Source organism: Monodelphis domestica, chromosome 6 (assembly GCF_027887165.1).
Source record: "Monodelphis domestica isolate mMonDom1 chromosome 6, mMonDom1.pri, whole genome shotgun sequence".
Taxonomy (NCBI): domain Eukaryota; kingdom Metazoa; phylum Chordata; class Mammalia; order Didelphimorphia; family Didelphidae; genus Monodelphis; species Monodelphis domestica.
In genome coordinates this window covers 64,929,863-64,944,383 of record NC_077232.1, presented here as the reverse complement: position 1 = coordinate 64,944,383, position 14,521 = coordinate 64,929,863, and the positions used below count along the sequence as shown (strand labels likewise).

At 38.1% G+C, this 14,521-nt stretch overlaps 1 protein-coding gene across 2 annotated transcripts in view; it reads left to right on the top strand.

Annotated features, from left to right (window-relative positions):
- Window positions 1-14,521, top strand: part of RRAS2 (RAS related 2) — an 85,937-nt gene that overhangs the window by 57,683 nt on the left and 13,733 nt on the right. For both annotated transcript variants that reach the window (XM_056802159.1, XM_056802160.1), the window contains exon 2: window positions 12,880-12,967. In XM_056802159.1, coding sequence (XP_056658137.1) covers window positions 12,880-12,967 — 88 coding nt within the window. The remainder of the gene's footprint in view (window positions 1-12,879; window positions 12,968-14,521) is intronic.

Sequence of the window (14,521 nt, the reverse complement as noted above, 5' to 3'; positions counted from 1 at the left end):
TGTAGTTAGGCCACAAGAGACATTTGAATGTTGGCCATCACAGGCTTCTTGGAGAAACTGAGTTGCGAAGGGCTTTGGAGGAGGGCATTTAATCTAACCCACACCTGAACTTTTCTTTTGTGAGTAAGTTTGCCAGTGAGCATCTGTTATTTCCTACATTGTTACAAGGATGTTATGAAGCTTCTTTGATATTTTCAGTGGAAGAAAATCCATTGATGAAAAGGAGAATGAATAAATATTTTGAGGTAAAAATGCCAGAGTTGAGTCTTATTCAAAAGTGCTCCCTCACGTGTTGATAATTCATCCTTATTGTTTAAAGATGAGTGACTGAACAAAATTAAGAGCATAATGAAATCAAATCTTTAGCTTTGATCTCTTACATGTTCTAAATACTATGTCAAATACTATTTTGTATACCTTATAGATCCTCCAATTTCAATTTAAATGAATAATGCCATTAGAGAAATAGCTTTGATTAGGGATGAGAGGGGAGAAGAATTGCTTAGGTTCTAATTAGGTTAAAAAGCTCAATCAAACTTTTATTTATATTACAAATGATAATTGTAATCTTTCAGATGCAGTGTGTGGGCTTTTTTGGTTTCTCTTTTTTAAAAGTAGAAAACCACAAGGTGATTATTAGATGAATAAATATTGTCATCCCTTTAACAAGAAGAATCAAATAATGTAACTGGGAGATTTATGGTATTGCCTTTGAAATGAAGTGTTCTGTTAAATGGATTTACCTACATGCCTTGTTTGAATTCTGTAAAACTTTCTACAATGTTTTGCCCACTTTTTATAAGTACAGAATATTGTAAGTAAATCTCTGCCTAGTTCTTGGAGTGCCTCTGCTATTATGAATATCATTGATTATGCACTAAATGTCCCCTTTACATTTCCACCTCATATTGGCGGTAACTCTGGGTCCTCAAAGTCTGTCAGTTTAGTTCAGGCACTACTGGTTCCTACCAACCCACCTCTACAGATTGACGACAGATTATATCTGTCTCTTATGGCTTGGACTAGTAAAATTTAAAGAGGCTTAACACTACTTTGGCCACAAGATGATGAAGTTTGGGACCAGGAAAACTCATGAAATAGCTTCTATGTTAGGTTCTCTACAACAATGAGTAACTATGTTAGATATAACTGAGAGATCTTTTAAAGTATTGTTCAGTGCTGGGATTGAGCTTTCAGATGTATCCTGGAAACGACTTCATTTTCTTTCATTTTAAACTAAATTCAGACTACAAGTTATGGCCTTGGTATGGTGAGAGCAGCATCCTGACTTGTCCCTCAATGCAGGTTCCACTTAGAGAGGTCCTGAGATGTTCTTTAAGACTTGGTTGGCTTTGAAGTCTACCAGGAGCTCAGGCTATTGATGTCATCTCTTCTTAGCCTGAATAGAAAGCATGCATAAGGAACTACAAGAGTTTACTTAGGCTGGACTGGTGGATTGCCTAGGAGTTTCACTCCTTTGAATCAGTTTAAGGGTTCTCAGTACCTTTCCCTTTTTGAATTTACTTCTCCTATTAAGATTAAGTAAATCTCCTTTTATTGACTCTTGAATGACATATAAGCATCTTATTTTGATTCATTATTAAACCTAAAGTACTAGAACCCCGGGTGAGAGTTTGACCCAGCCCAGAACATCCAGACTGGATTTTAATTTTGCCTTTTATTCCTTGAGGCACACAGATATCAACTCTGGCCAATCAAAGGGTTCCTTCTAAGAGATGGCCTCCACTTAGGAGGTTATGCCTCTGTTTTAATTAAGTAGTTTTAGATACGAATCTTACGCATTGATAACATTTATGATAGACTTCCTTCAACAATAAAAACAGAATGTATTTGAAATAGGAAGGTACATACTCTTTAACTTAACTGACTGAAAGATTTATCTCTTGGTGTCATGGCCAGCTTTTGAAACCAATATGGGAATAAATAACTGTTGCTATACTGCTTGCTATACCTCTTCCTGTTTTTGCAGTTTTGTTACTCTATTTCTGAAAGCCTGTACACAAACCCTTCTCTTCATCTTGTAGCCAGTCGTGCTGGTACTATGAGCATGCTGGCCAGAGCAATCACTACAAGACCAGATGTATTAAAGACTACCAGGGAGGAGTAGAGGAGATCTCTTCTGTGGCAGATAGGACATGTAGTGAGTGTTCTAACTACAAAAAAAGGGAGAAGGGGAAAAACACACAGTTTCCCAGGGCTCCTGAAACCATTTTCCCAAACATTTGGGCTGGATTGTGAGGAAAGTAAACATTTCTTTACTTAGAATTAGACAGGCTCCACATAGGGAACTTTTAAGTAGTAATTTCATGTGGTAATAATTCCTTCCTGGCATTTCTTGGGAAATTTAGGTTTTTTTTAAATCCCAAGAAAAATCAGTTGATTAGAGAAGAATTATTATGATCTCCATTAGGAATTAAAGTTTAGCCATCCACAGAACTAGAAACCTGTCCTTTTGTTGTATAATGCTCCTTGTTCAGAGGAATAGAATAAATAACAAGTCTTAGGGAAGAAAAATAATTTGTAGTTGATACTAATATATATACATATATATATATTATTATTTAATGTTGTGGATTTGATTTATTTAGTTTCTCATCAGAGAAGTGGAGTGAATCTGTCTCCAGTCAAACTTCATTTACTCATTAATTCATTTTGGATGGGGCAGTTTTTAGTTTGTGAAGACAACTGACCAGTTTGTTTTGAAGAATTACATGCATTCAATAGCTGAAGCACATTCATTGCTTTAGATACTTAATATGGCCATTTAAAACTTTTATAAAATAGAATAAGAATGAATCATACTTTCATTGAAAATTGGAAAGTTAACCCTAAATTCATTTATGCAAATCATATGTATGTTTAGGATAGGTGGAGGAAAAAAATTTAGGGTTCTGTTATTAATCAAGTCATTCAAAAACTAAGGAGAAGAGGTATCACTGATTAATGTTTTCTTAATTGGGACTCAGTGATTTAGCTGTAGGATTTGTTTATCTTTTTTCCTTGTTACTATTTAAGCCTTTTCTTTATATCATTAAGCTTTTTACCTTGAGGGAGGATGACAGAAGTTGGAGAAAGGATGACAAACCAAATTAATCAGTTTTCTTTCTCATCAGCTATGATCAAATTTTGGGAATTTGAATTACCAATGAATTTTAATCATTTTTATTACACCCCTTTCTCTATTTGTACAAATAGATAGGAGTTATGTGAATAATTAATAATCTTTAGTTTTGAGGTAACCATTTTATAAAACCTAGCTCAGATGCCACCAGTTCCATGAAACTGTTATTTCTCCCCCACTCCTCAAAGTTGGAAATGAGAGGAATTAGACCTCACATAGTATAGCACTTTTAATCTCTATTACACTATACTCTTCTGCATTAGAGTTTATTGTATAATTATTATAAATTGAGGTCTTGCTAAGTTGTAATTCAAGGGCAGAAAATGTATTTGCTAGACTATGTAGGTGACCTTGGACAAACCATTTCACTTGGGGAGGGGATTATAAAATGAAGTGGTTTTGATCTCTGATTTCATTGGCTAGAACATAGTAAGTATTTTGCTCAGTTATTGTTGGCTCCTGAATTTTAAAGCCTTGCGATAACACTTTTCCCTGGGATCTGTGATATACTTATAATGAAGTCCATGACTAACCCCAATATTGAATTCTGCTTAGTGGTAAAGACCTCATTCAACTGATCTGTCCTCAGGGCCTCTCAAACTATTTTAATACTACTAGTATTATGTAGTTCAACTTCATTTATATATTGAATAGATTTGCCTTGGGTAGGTTTAGGAAATTAATGACTATTAATTAAAAATTTTTTTAAACCCATTACCTTCTCTTAGACTTGCTATTGGTTCCAAGGCACCAGAGTGGTAAGAACTAGGCAGTTGGGGTTAAGTGACTTACCCAAAGGCACACAGCCAGGAAGTGTCTAGATTTGAACCCAGGACCTCCCATCTCTAGGCCTAGATTTCTATTGAATGAGCCACCTTGCTGCCCCTAATTTCAGTTTTTCTGTGTGTGTGGGGGGGAGAGGGATAAGTTTCCAGCTCTATTGGAACAATAGTACATTTGTGAATTAAATAAATTGAAAAGTGCCTATGTTCTTCATCTTTTACTTTTATTGACTGGATTTGTTCATAGTAATTGTTTAATTAGTGGTTATATTTAATGAATAGCTGTAAAATAGCTTTTATGGATTGGACTAGATGGTTGTTGAGGCACCTTCCAACTCAGATTTTGTAATTCTGAAAAGTATTAGTTGTTTCAAAAGTCTTAGTGCAGTTTAAATTTATTAAAGGTGCATTGAGATGTTCAGGACACTTTATATATGGGTCCAGTAAAATTGTTTGATATATAGTACCTCAGGTGTGCCAATCTTAGCCGAAATTGTGCAGAGTTTATAAGAAGCAAGTTATCGTTAGATGTATCCCAAGTGTGGCACAGCTGCCTGCTCCTTTGGACTTTTTTGGTATCAGAGCAGAGAGAAATTGAGAGAAGGATGATCTGCAAGTTCCTGCCTTTAATTCATTTCTGTGCAAGAAAAGAACTCTCCCAAGGCCAAGCAACTCTCCAAATCTGTTAGGATGTAAAACCCCAAGAACTTAGTTTGACAAGCAAACATTTGATATGAAATTGTAGGGAACAAAGGGTCTCTGTGACCTGACAGCTGCATTTCAAGAGTGACATAAGGAAGCGCGTAACTCTAGTTCCTGCACAGCTGCAGCAGCAGGGTGACTAGAGGAATTTGCTATGATTTCTGGTGGAGGGAATAGTCTTCTAGCACACACTGAAATATTTCATAGACTCCTGGAAGATAAGAGGTGGAAAAGAATCGTCTAATTCGCCTCCCTTCTTAGCAGTGAGAAATGGCGGCTTGGGATTTCTCCCAAGTCACATGGCCTGGGAGGGAAGGGGAGCCCCAGGCCTTCCTTGTCTGTGCTGCACGGCCTTCTGGGAGGCTGTGGGAGAGATACAAAGGCAAGAGTGCCCCAACCCTTAGAGACCTGGACCTTAGAAATAGATTTTTATCCCCATTTTACAGATAATGAAACTGATGCTCAGGAAGTCTGAGATGATTGGACTTGTCCAAAGGCTGTGTTGCTAACGTTGCAGAAATAGGGCTTGCGCGCAGGCCTCAGGAGTTGTATACACTTGTGTTCTCTACAGGTTATCATGTTGTGTAAGGTAGGACTGTGAGCAGTGAATGTGGGTGAACGTATAAGATTCTGTCATTTACTTAAAGAGGGAAGTTCTGTCGGTTGGGGTGATCAAGATTCACAATTGGCTGGACCCTTTGGGTGTTGCATGCCGGCACCATTTGGAAATGGGGAAAGTTGAGGCCCAAAGAAGCAAGGTGACAAGGACACTGTAAAAAGACCAATGCCAAACGAGAGGGGGAGGGGCCTTAGGAGCCCGGAGGAAGGGGAGCTGCACCCCCTTCTGGTTGGATCGGACCGTGATGCTATTATTTGGACCCTATCTTGAGAATGGAAAGCACTGGGTTATCCAGTCAAGAGGCAAGTCTTGTGGATATGAAGAGTCACATGGATAGAGGTCTTCAAGGCCTGCTGGGGCTGGGAATAAACCATTTTATGGGGAACAGAGTTCCATCAAAGGAGAGGAGAAGTAACGAGGGCCAGATTGTTTCATATCATACTCCCTCCACTCTGCACTGTCACCAGTTAGCTGTGTGATCTTGGGTGAGTCATTAGACCTGTCTGCTTCACTGTTTCCCCATCTGAAAAATGAAGAGGTTACTCTAAATGCTTTCTGAGCTTTCTTCTGTGTCTTGAGCAGGGGAGTGTTATGGCAACTGCAGTATTCTAGGAGGATTCATCTGGTAACAGTGTATAGTGTAACCTGGAGCTGAGGGAAACCACGTAGGCCCATGTTGGTGAAGACGTGGCACATGTGCCCCGGGGTGCCGGAGGCGGCTTCTCCCTTCCCCCTCTCCACTGTGCCTGGGGACAATGCTCACACGCCCAGCCCTCTGCCCAGCATACCAGTGAGCACTTCCTCCCCTCACTGTCTGGGCTAATGGGGGGCCTCCCAGGCAGCGAAGGTGCAGTTTGGACACACGATCTCTAGGAGGTTCCCCAATGTTGAGTTAGGCTGTTAGAGAAGTCTGGATGTAAGCTAATAAGGGTCTGGGTTAGAATTTCAGAAATGGAAAAATCAGGAACACATTTAAAATCTTTAGAAGGAAGATGATTTGCGCAGAGGTGCTCAGTAAATGATTTGTTCCGTTGGATTGAGTCGACAGGACTCTGGATTTGGGGAATAGGAGTCATGATTCAGGTTTCAAGCCGGGGATCCTGGGATAATTGGATAACCGAAATCAGTATGCTGGGAAGCAGGAGCCACTTGAAGGGGAATAGACGATACATTTTATTTGAGACGTCGATTTGAGACGGTGGCTGTTCACGTGCATGGAATGAGACGAGGAAATGAGCTCCCCTAGTCAAAGCCCAAATGGAAGGTGTCCAAATTTAGGTACTCTATTTTATTTTTATTTTCATTTGGACTGGACATAGGATATCATTGGAATTGGGAACTCCTGGTGAAGAAAAGTCCTTGACTTGCTGTGCAACTTCTCATCTTTTGGTGTTCGAGTTGGCTAGAGGCACTGTGACCAGTCTCATCACATAGCCATTATACCCCAGAAACAGAAGTCAAACCCAGCTGGCTCACACTCCTGGATTGGCTCCCCATTTGCCACTACTATCGTGGGCATTACATTTATTTTAGAGAGAGTGTGTACATTATACATGAATAAAAAAAATTTTTTTTGGGGGGGGGAATCTTAAAACCTTTACCTAAGCCTTAGCATCAATACTAGGCATCCTTTCTAAGGCAGAAAGAAGAATGGCAAGACCTCCTGCCTCCAGGCCTGGCTCTATGCCCTGTGCCGTCCAAGAGCTCTGATTTTAGAAAAATACATTGAAAGATACACAGAAGAAGAGGATTGGGATGGAGACCTTGTTCTTTGAGGATCATTTGAATTGTTGAGTTTGTTTAACCTGGAGTGAAGACTTATCTTGACTTGGAGGATAGGGTGGCTGAGTATTTGAATTATCTACTACATGAAGAGAAATTAAGTGGATTGTACTTGACCTTATGGAATGGACCAAAGTTTTTGAAAGACAAATTTCAGCTTGAGGCACAGAAGATTTTCTGACAATTTGGAACTTTCCAGAAATGGAATGGGCCACCTTAGGGAGTAGTATTAGTCTTGGCCCTTGTTTTCTCATCTGTAAAATGGCAATAAAAATACATGCCTTTATAGAGTTGTTGCAAGGATTAAATGAGACCACATGTGGAAAGCTTGGAAAACATTGAAGTATTATATGATGATCACCATTGTTATAATGACTTTCCTCAATTCTGGAAATCTTTTAGTGGTGGCTGATTGATGACCACTTGTTTGGAATGTTTGGAGCAGGGTTCTTCTCTAGGTTTGCATTGTTGTGCTTTTCTAGGGCCCTTGTTTATCTGAGACTGTGATTAAGGCTTGCTAGAAGTAAGTGTGCTGCAAACGGTAATCCAGTGGCCTTGTGGAATAGCCAGCCATTCTTTGTGCAAAGTCAGTTTTGTTGTCTAGGTTAATGAAAATACAGAGTTCATTCTTCAAAGCTGAAGTTTTTTGTCAAAGATTGGTAATCCAGCTCAGAAAGGGGAAATGTCTTGTATTGGGATACCTTAAATCAGGGATTTTGTGTGTCACTGACTTCTCTGGCAGTCTATTGAAGCCTATGATCCCCACTCAGAAAAATGTTTTTAAACTCATGAAATAAATTATATTGAAATAATCATTAAAAAAAACTCAAAGATCCCTGCGTTCAGCGGCCTCTCCATCTCATTCTCATTGTCTTTCTGTTCTTCCCTCCAAGCATCCCCTCTAAAATGATAGGATTTGGCTAAATGACCTTTGAGGGCCTTCCATCTTTGCATCACCCATCCTTCCTATTCTGCCCAAATCTCTAGACAGACTGACTCCTAGAGATTTTTCTCACAGATAATAATAGATTGTGTGATCATTACCCCACCTTGTGGGCGTGCCTAGTTACTGCGACTCCCCTTTTAGATTCAGAACAGGGTCTTTGCTCTCAATGCCTAGGGATGGAAAAGCAACACCAACCCCTCCTCATTGGCAAAGTCTTCTGGAATAGGGGATATCTCCTAAGGGACAAGCTCATCATAAACATGAAAAACATTTTTTGTTAAGAGCTGTAACAAATTAAAGGTGGTCTGGAGGCTCAGTGCCAGATTGATAAGCATTTATTAATAAAGAGAGAGAGAAGTAGAAAGGTTACTCCATTTTGCTAGCTGCTGCCACTGATTATCAAAGATTTCATATCAGGTAAGAAACAGCATAGAAGAAACCCCCCAGGCCCCTGGCAGTGGCAAATATGGAAACTAAGAGCCACCTCACTTCCTGCCTGGCTTTAAGAATGCTGTCCTTGGCCACTGGCTTCCAAATGTCATGCTGTCTGCCCTTCCATGGGAACACTCCGCTGGGTCTCTCCCATTGAAGCTAGGGCCGCCCATGCTGACACTAGCTCTGCCATGTTGTCACTCATGCTGAAGCCAGGAGATGCCAGTGTATGACATGTAACTGACACCTATGTCTGTCTCATCGTTGGGGTGCCGTGGGATGGAGGTAGTTTACTTCACATGGAGTTGAGGACTTTAAATTTTTATTAAATTGGTATCTAGATGTTTATAATTTTAAAATATGTATTTTAGTTTTTCCAATGATATGTAATAACAATTTTAACATTTGTTTCCCAAATTTTGAGTTCCAAATTCTTGCCCTCTCTCTTTGCCCTCCCTATTTCCCGAAATAGTAAGCAGTTTGATCTGCATTTTAGATATGTAGTCATGAAAAGCACATGCTAATTTGGTTATGTTGTGGAAGAAGACTTAAACAAAAACCAAAAAGCCATGAAGAAAATAAAGTGAAAAATAATATGTTTCCATCTGCATTCAAGCTCCATCAGTTCTTTCTCTGAAGGTAGATAGCATTTCTCATCATAAGTCCTTTGGTATTATCTTCGATTGTTGTTTTCCTGAGAATAGCTAAGCCTTTCATAGTTGTTCATGTAGCATTGCTGTTACTTTATATGCCGTGTTCTGGTTCTTCTAATTTCACTTTGCATCAGTTCATGTAGATCTTTCCAGGTTTTTCTGAAATCCTGCTACTCATCCTTCCTTATAGCACAATAGTATTCCATCACAATCATATACTTGGTAAACCCTTGACTCAGTTAACATATTAGAGAATGTCTTAACAGAGAACCAGTCAGCCTTACCAGGATAGATTCATTAAAGGGAAATAAACCTCCCTCCCTCTGAATGACCCCTCTCAATCTCATTACTTCAGCCGTAGAATTTGGACTGTAGAGCCAGTCTTGCCTACCCCTGTGTTTTTACAAATAGGGAATCTGATAATTAGAGAACAGAAATGACTGACTTGCTTAGTAGAAGAAAGCAGTAGACGTAGCATTTGAACTCAGACCCTCTCATTCCAAACTCAGTGCTTTTTTCTTTGCCTCATGTGGCTTTTCAGTTTTAAATTTCCCTGTCTGTATATAAAAATAGACTGTAAAGGGCATTGGTTCTTGCAATGTTGTCCTGTCCAACAGAGCACTGTACAGAAAGCATTTGTTTTCTTTCTTTCCCTGCCCTTAGGGGAGCAGCACCACTATATGCTCTCCACTATAGTGCATCCTTTTTATACTGTCCCCAACAACTCTTATAGCCTCTGGGAAAGATTATATTTCTCTTTCCTGCAAAATTGCAGGGAACATCTTTTCTTTATTTAGTAAAGAATCTTGGAATAAGACTCGGGAGATCTGGTCTATAGAGCCAGCAAGAGGTCAAATCAGTTCTACAGTTTGGGCTACTATTGAGAAAATGGGAATTATAATATGACATAATGAATAGGACACAGTTTTGAGTTTGTTCTACATTATATATGTGTGTATGTGTGTGTATAATGTGTATGTATGTATATAGTATGTATTTAAATACTTTAGAAATTACTAATAGCTTCATGGAAGAAAAAAGTAATTACTTATTGTTAACCTTTTTATAATAAGCTTTACCCAAGTTAACTAGACTGGTGCTCAGATTGCAGACACAGATATTATTGCTAGACCTTTCCTTTTGACTTCCTTTCAGCCTGGTAGTGCCTGCCAAACTGGCATAGCCCTAAGAAACCCAAGATTCACATTCTTACCTGGATGAGGTATATCAGATGTTATATGTTTGAATGTATCTAGGGGTGTGTATATCATTGTGGGTCACTAGGTAGTGCAATGGTTCAGGAAGTCTCCTTTTCCTGAGTTCAAATCTGGCCTCAGACATTTACTTGCTGTGTGACCTTGGGCAAGTCACTTAACTATTTGCCTCAGTTCCTCATCTGTAAGATGAACTGGAGAAGGAAATGGCAAACCAGTATCTTTGCCAAGAAAACCCCAAATGGAGTCAGGAAGAGCTGGATATAACTGAACAATGACAACAATAATATACCATTATAGCATACAATATTTCATTTTAGTTTATTTGGGTTCTTATTTTTGGAATTTTGGCTTTATGTGATTATTCTCTTGCAGAAATGAACAATGTGGAAATGTGTTTTGCATGATAATACATTTGTAACAGATTGAATTGCTTATCAACTCTAGGAGTGGGGAGGGAAGGAAAGGGAAGGAGGCAATTTGGATCATATAACTTCAGAAAACTTATGTGGAAATTTATTATTACATGTAATTGGTAAAATAAATATCTTTAGAAGATTAAAAAGCCATATACCATTCTATTAAAGGAGGTATAATTGATATATTACTGGTCCCAATTCACAGCTCCAAGTGCATTGGTATATTTGTTTTCCTATAGCCCCTCCAATTTTTCATTTCCCTCTTGTCAACTTTGCCTATCTCCTAGGTATGAGAGGGAACATTAGAGTTACATTATTTTCTACTTCTGATTCTTTGAGATTTGAACATTTTTTCTTGTAGTTTGATAGTTTGGCTTTCTGCCTTAGAAAACAGCTTTTTCATAAAATTGACTTCAGACCATTTAGCCAATTGACTCATTTACAATGGACATTGCAAATTTTACAGATGAGGAACCTGAGGCTTCTTTAAAAAAGGGACTTGCTCTGGGTCACCTCACTAATAAGTAGCAAAAATGTGAATGATATTGATAATGGTAACTGATAGTACTTTAGGATTTATGAAGTAAACTCTGTGTATTCTCTCTTGAGGCTCACAACACTGGAGGGTAGGACTTCCATTTTACACTGGAGTAAAGAGGTTCTGGGAAGTTGAAGAGACATAGTTACCATGTAGATGGAGACAAGGGAAATCCAAACATCTGCTTCTTCCAGAAGTTCCCACCTAACCATTGCCTTACCTTTCCCAGGAGTTCCCAACACTGCAAAGAGAGCTTAAATTCAAGACTATAGTTTTTAAACTTGTATACATTTGGTATCGGGGAAATTTGTCATTGTTCTATTTATCATCAATGCTAAGAATTAACAGCGGAAGGAAAAAAATAAATTGTGGTTTGATTATATAAAAGTGACACCAATTATAGTCATTTACATAACTTGCTTATCATTTATAATGAATTATGCAACACAATACTAGTTGTGCATATCATTAAACATGTCAAATTAACATTTATAAACCGATTACAGTAATAAACCATTCAGAGATGCTCAACCTTCATAATTTGTTCCTGGGGTAAAGTTTACAATTCAAATCACTTCAGAGTTTCCTCTTCCCATTGCTCCAGGCTCAGAGATTGATATTTGTGGCTCATATCCTTATGAACACTATCCCCTCTACTTGTATTCTCTATCCTTGCTCCAGGAGTTTGCCCCTTTTATTAATTTCTTCCTACTTTTCAACCCCCTTTTAAACTTACTGGTTCCTTCCCAGTGTCTTACATACACACCCAGATCTCTTCCGGTCTTAACCTTCTTCAGACCTACTCTGTATTTCTGTCCTCATTCTTATTTCCCCCTACTTTTCTACTTCCTACAATCTAATTTTCTCCATTACTTCTTTGAAAACATTCTCTTCAGATGCAGAAGGGTATGAAAGATAATGTGAAGTAAAAGTGGAAAAGGGAGAGTGGAATTAGATTGTGGAGAGCCTTAACTGTCAGGCTGAGGATATTTATCAGAGTTAATTGGGAGCCACTGAAAAGCTTTGGAGTTCAGTTGGAGAGGGAAGAATGATATGGTCAGACTTGTGTTTTAGGAATAGGAATTTGGAGTGGAGAGTAAGGAGACATATTAAGTAGCCTAGGTGAGAGGTAGGAAGGACAGGTATGCAGGAGACACTGTGGACATAGGCTCAGATTGGATGAATGAGAGTGCTTTGAGTGAAAGAGGAAAAGGAGCAGGTTTGAGGGGAAGAACGATGACTTTTATTTTGAATATTTACCTTGAGATGCCTTTGGGGATATGTGTATGTGTGTATGTGTACACATGTGTGTATACATAGAAAATTTAGATGGAGATTTCAGGACCATTTCTTAGTATCAGAACATATGAAGATATTTCATACTGTAGAAATACCTGTTGCTTTGTAAACTGAGCCAGTGGGCAATGACTTTCATATTCATATATATGTGTATATATAATAAGTAATGATAATTATTCTGCTTTGAAAAGGGTAGAAAATTTTCCTTTACACATGAATAAAAGACATGAAATTTCTCATGCATGGAATGTTGGATAGAGGTTGATAAACAGCATTATACTGTATTTGAATGGTGCTTGGTGTTTATATATGTTTAACAGTAATTCTAAAATGCTTTTTTTTTTTTTGCAGTCCTATTTTGTCACAGATTATGATCCAACAATTGAAGATTCATATACCAAACAGTGTGTGATAGATGATAGAGCAGCACGGCTTGATAGTAAGTGATTTTATTTTAATTTCCATTTCTTTTAAGTATATGAAAGCTTCTCTTTGCTACAGCTTCTTTGCACTAACTCCTTTTCATGGTATGGAGTTGATTCTAAGGTCTTAAAATAACCTATCAAAGTAGAAAATTCTGAATGGTCATAGCAACAAAGTGGCTATCTTCTGCCTGAGAACCATCTTAGCTAAATTCAGAGAAACTCAGCCATCATGGCATGAAAACCATTTAGTTATTAAAACCTAGAAGCACTGTGGTTCATTTTTTGTGGTATTCTTGAAATACTGAACTCTCTCATAGTTTGTCCACTTCTACATGACAGTCTCTTCAATATTTTAAGGACTGTCATTCTCTGTCTGGCATGTAAAAGATCCTAAATACCAAACATAACTTAATTGTACTATTGATTCAGCTTCCAGAAAAGCTCTTTCTGTCATTAAAATGTGTTTTTCATTGGAGGGGATGGATAATGCACAATTATCGCTCAGACTTTAAAAATACTTTTGTGGCTTATTTTCATGGAGAAGCATTCTGGTTCAGTGAAAGAGAGAGGGAGTTGGAGTCAGGCGACCTGGGATCACATCCTGATGTATTGACCTCCTCTTTAGATTGTAATTTCCTTGAAGCCAGAGATTGTCTTTTGTCCCCTTTTGTGTCCCCAGGACACCTGGCACATAGTACGTATTTAATAAAATACTAATTGACTACAGTCCTTACTAGTTTTACTATCATGAATATGTTGCTTCTTTGGACCTCAGGGTTTTCCCCCTGTAAAATGGGGATTTAGTTCAGAGTTGTGAAGAAAACACTTTGTAAATCTTAAACCACTGTTTATGTTACAATAAATTATTAGTCACTATATTGCTTCTTAATTCATGCTCTTCAGAAAACCTGAACTATATTCTTATAGGTGCTTGCAGTGTTAGGATATCAAGTCTATCCCTGGGCCTCTAGTGAAAGCTCACCTCTGAGATTCAAGGAGGCACCAGAAGAGGCCTTAATTATAGAAGCCTTATGCAAAATTAGAATTTCCCAGGGAATTTGTGTCTCTTTATTCCATTGGAGTATGAGTTGAGATTTATTTAGCTAATGGCTCAATCTGTTAATTTAGATTTTTTTTTCATGGAAATTGATACTTAATGTTCAAAATAAACCTGCCAATTTGTTTCTCATTTCTGAAACTATGTGTAAAATTAGCATATACTTCATCTCTTTAGACCAGAGTATGGAGAAGGAAAGAATGGGACCCTAAAATTCTCACTGCTTGGAATTTTTTCATTTCTTTGCCTGCAGATCAAGGGTATGCTGTAGCTGTCTTGCACTGGCTCACAAGAACTGATTATTAAATTTTCATTGGGAACATTATACCTTGAATATATGCAAATGCTATAAATCAGACCTTGATTTATTGTTTCGTTGATTGTCTAGACTTAAGTAAGTGAAAGAAAATGGTAATAATACATATTAAACCTAAAAGTGTGCTGTGCCTGTTGGGCAAGCTAGTGGCTAAGCATTGATCAGCACACCACTGCTGTAGCATACATTACTCTT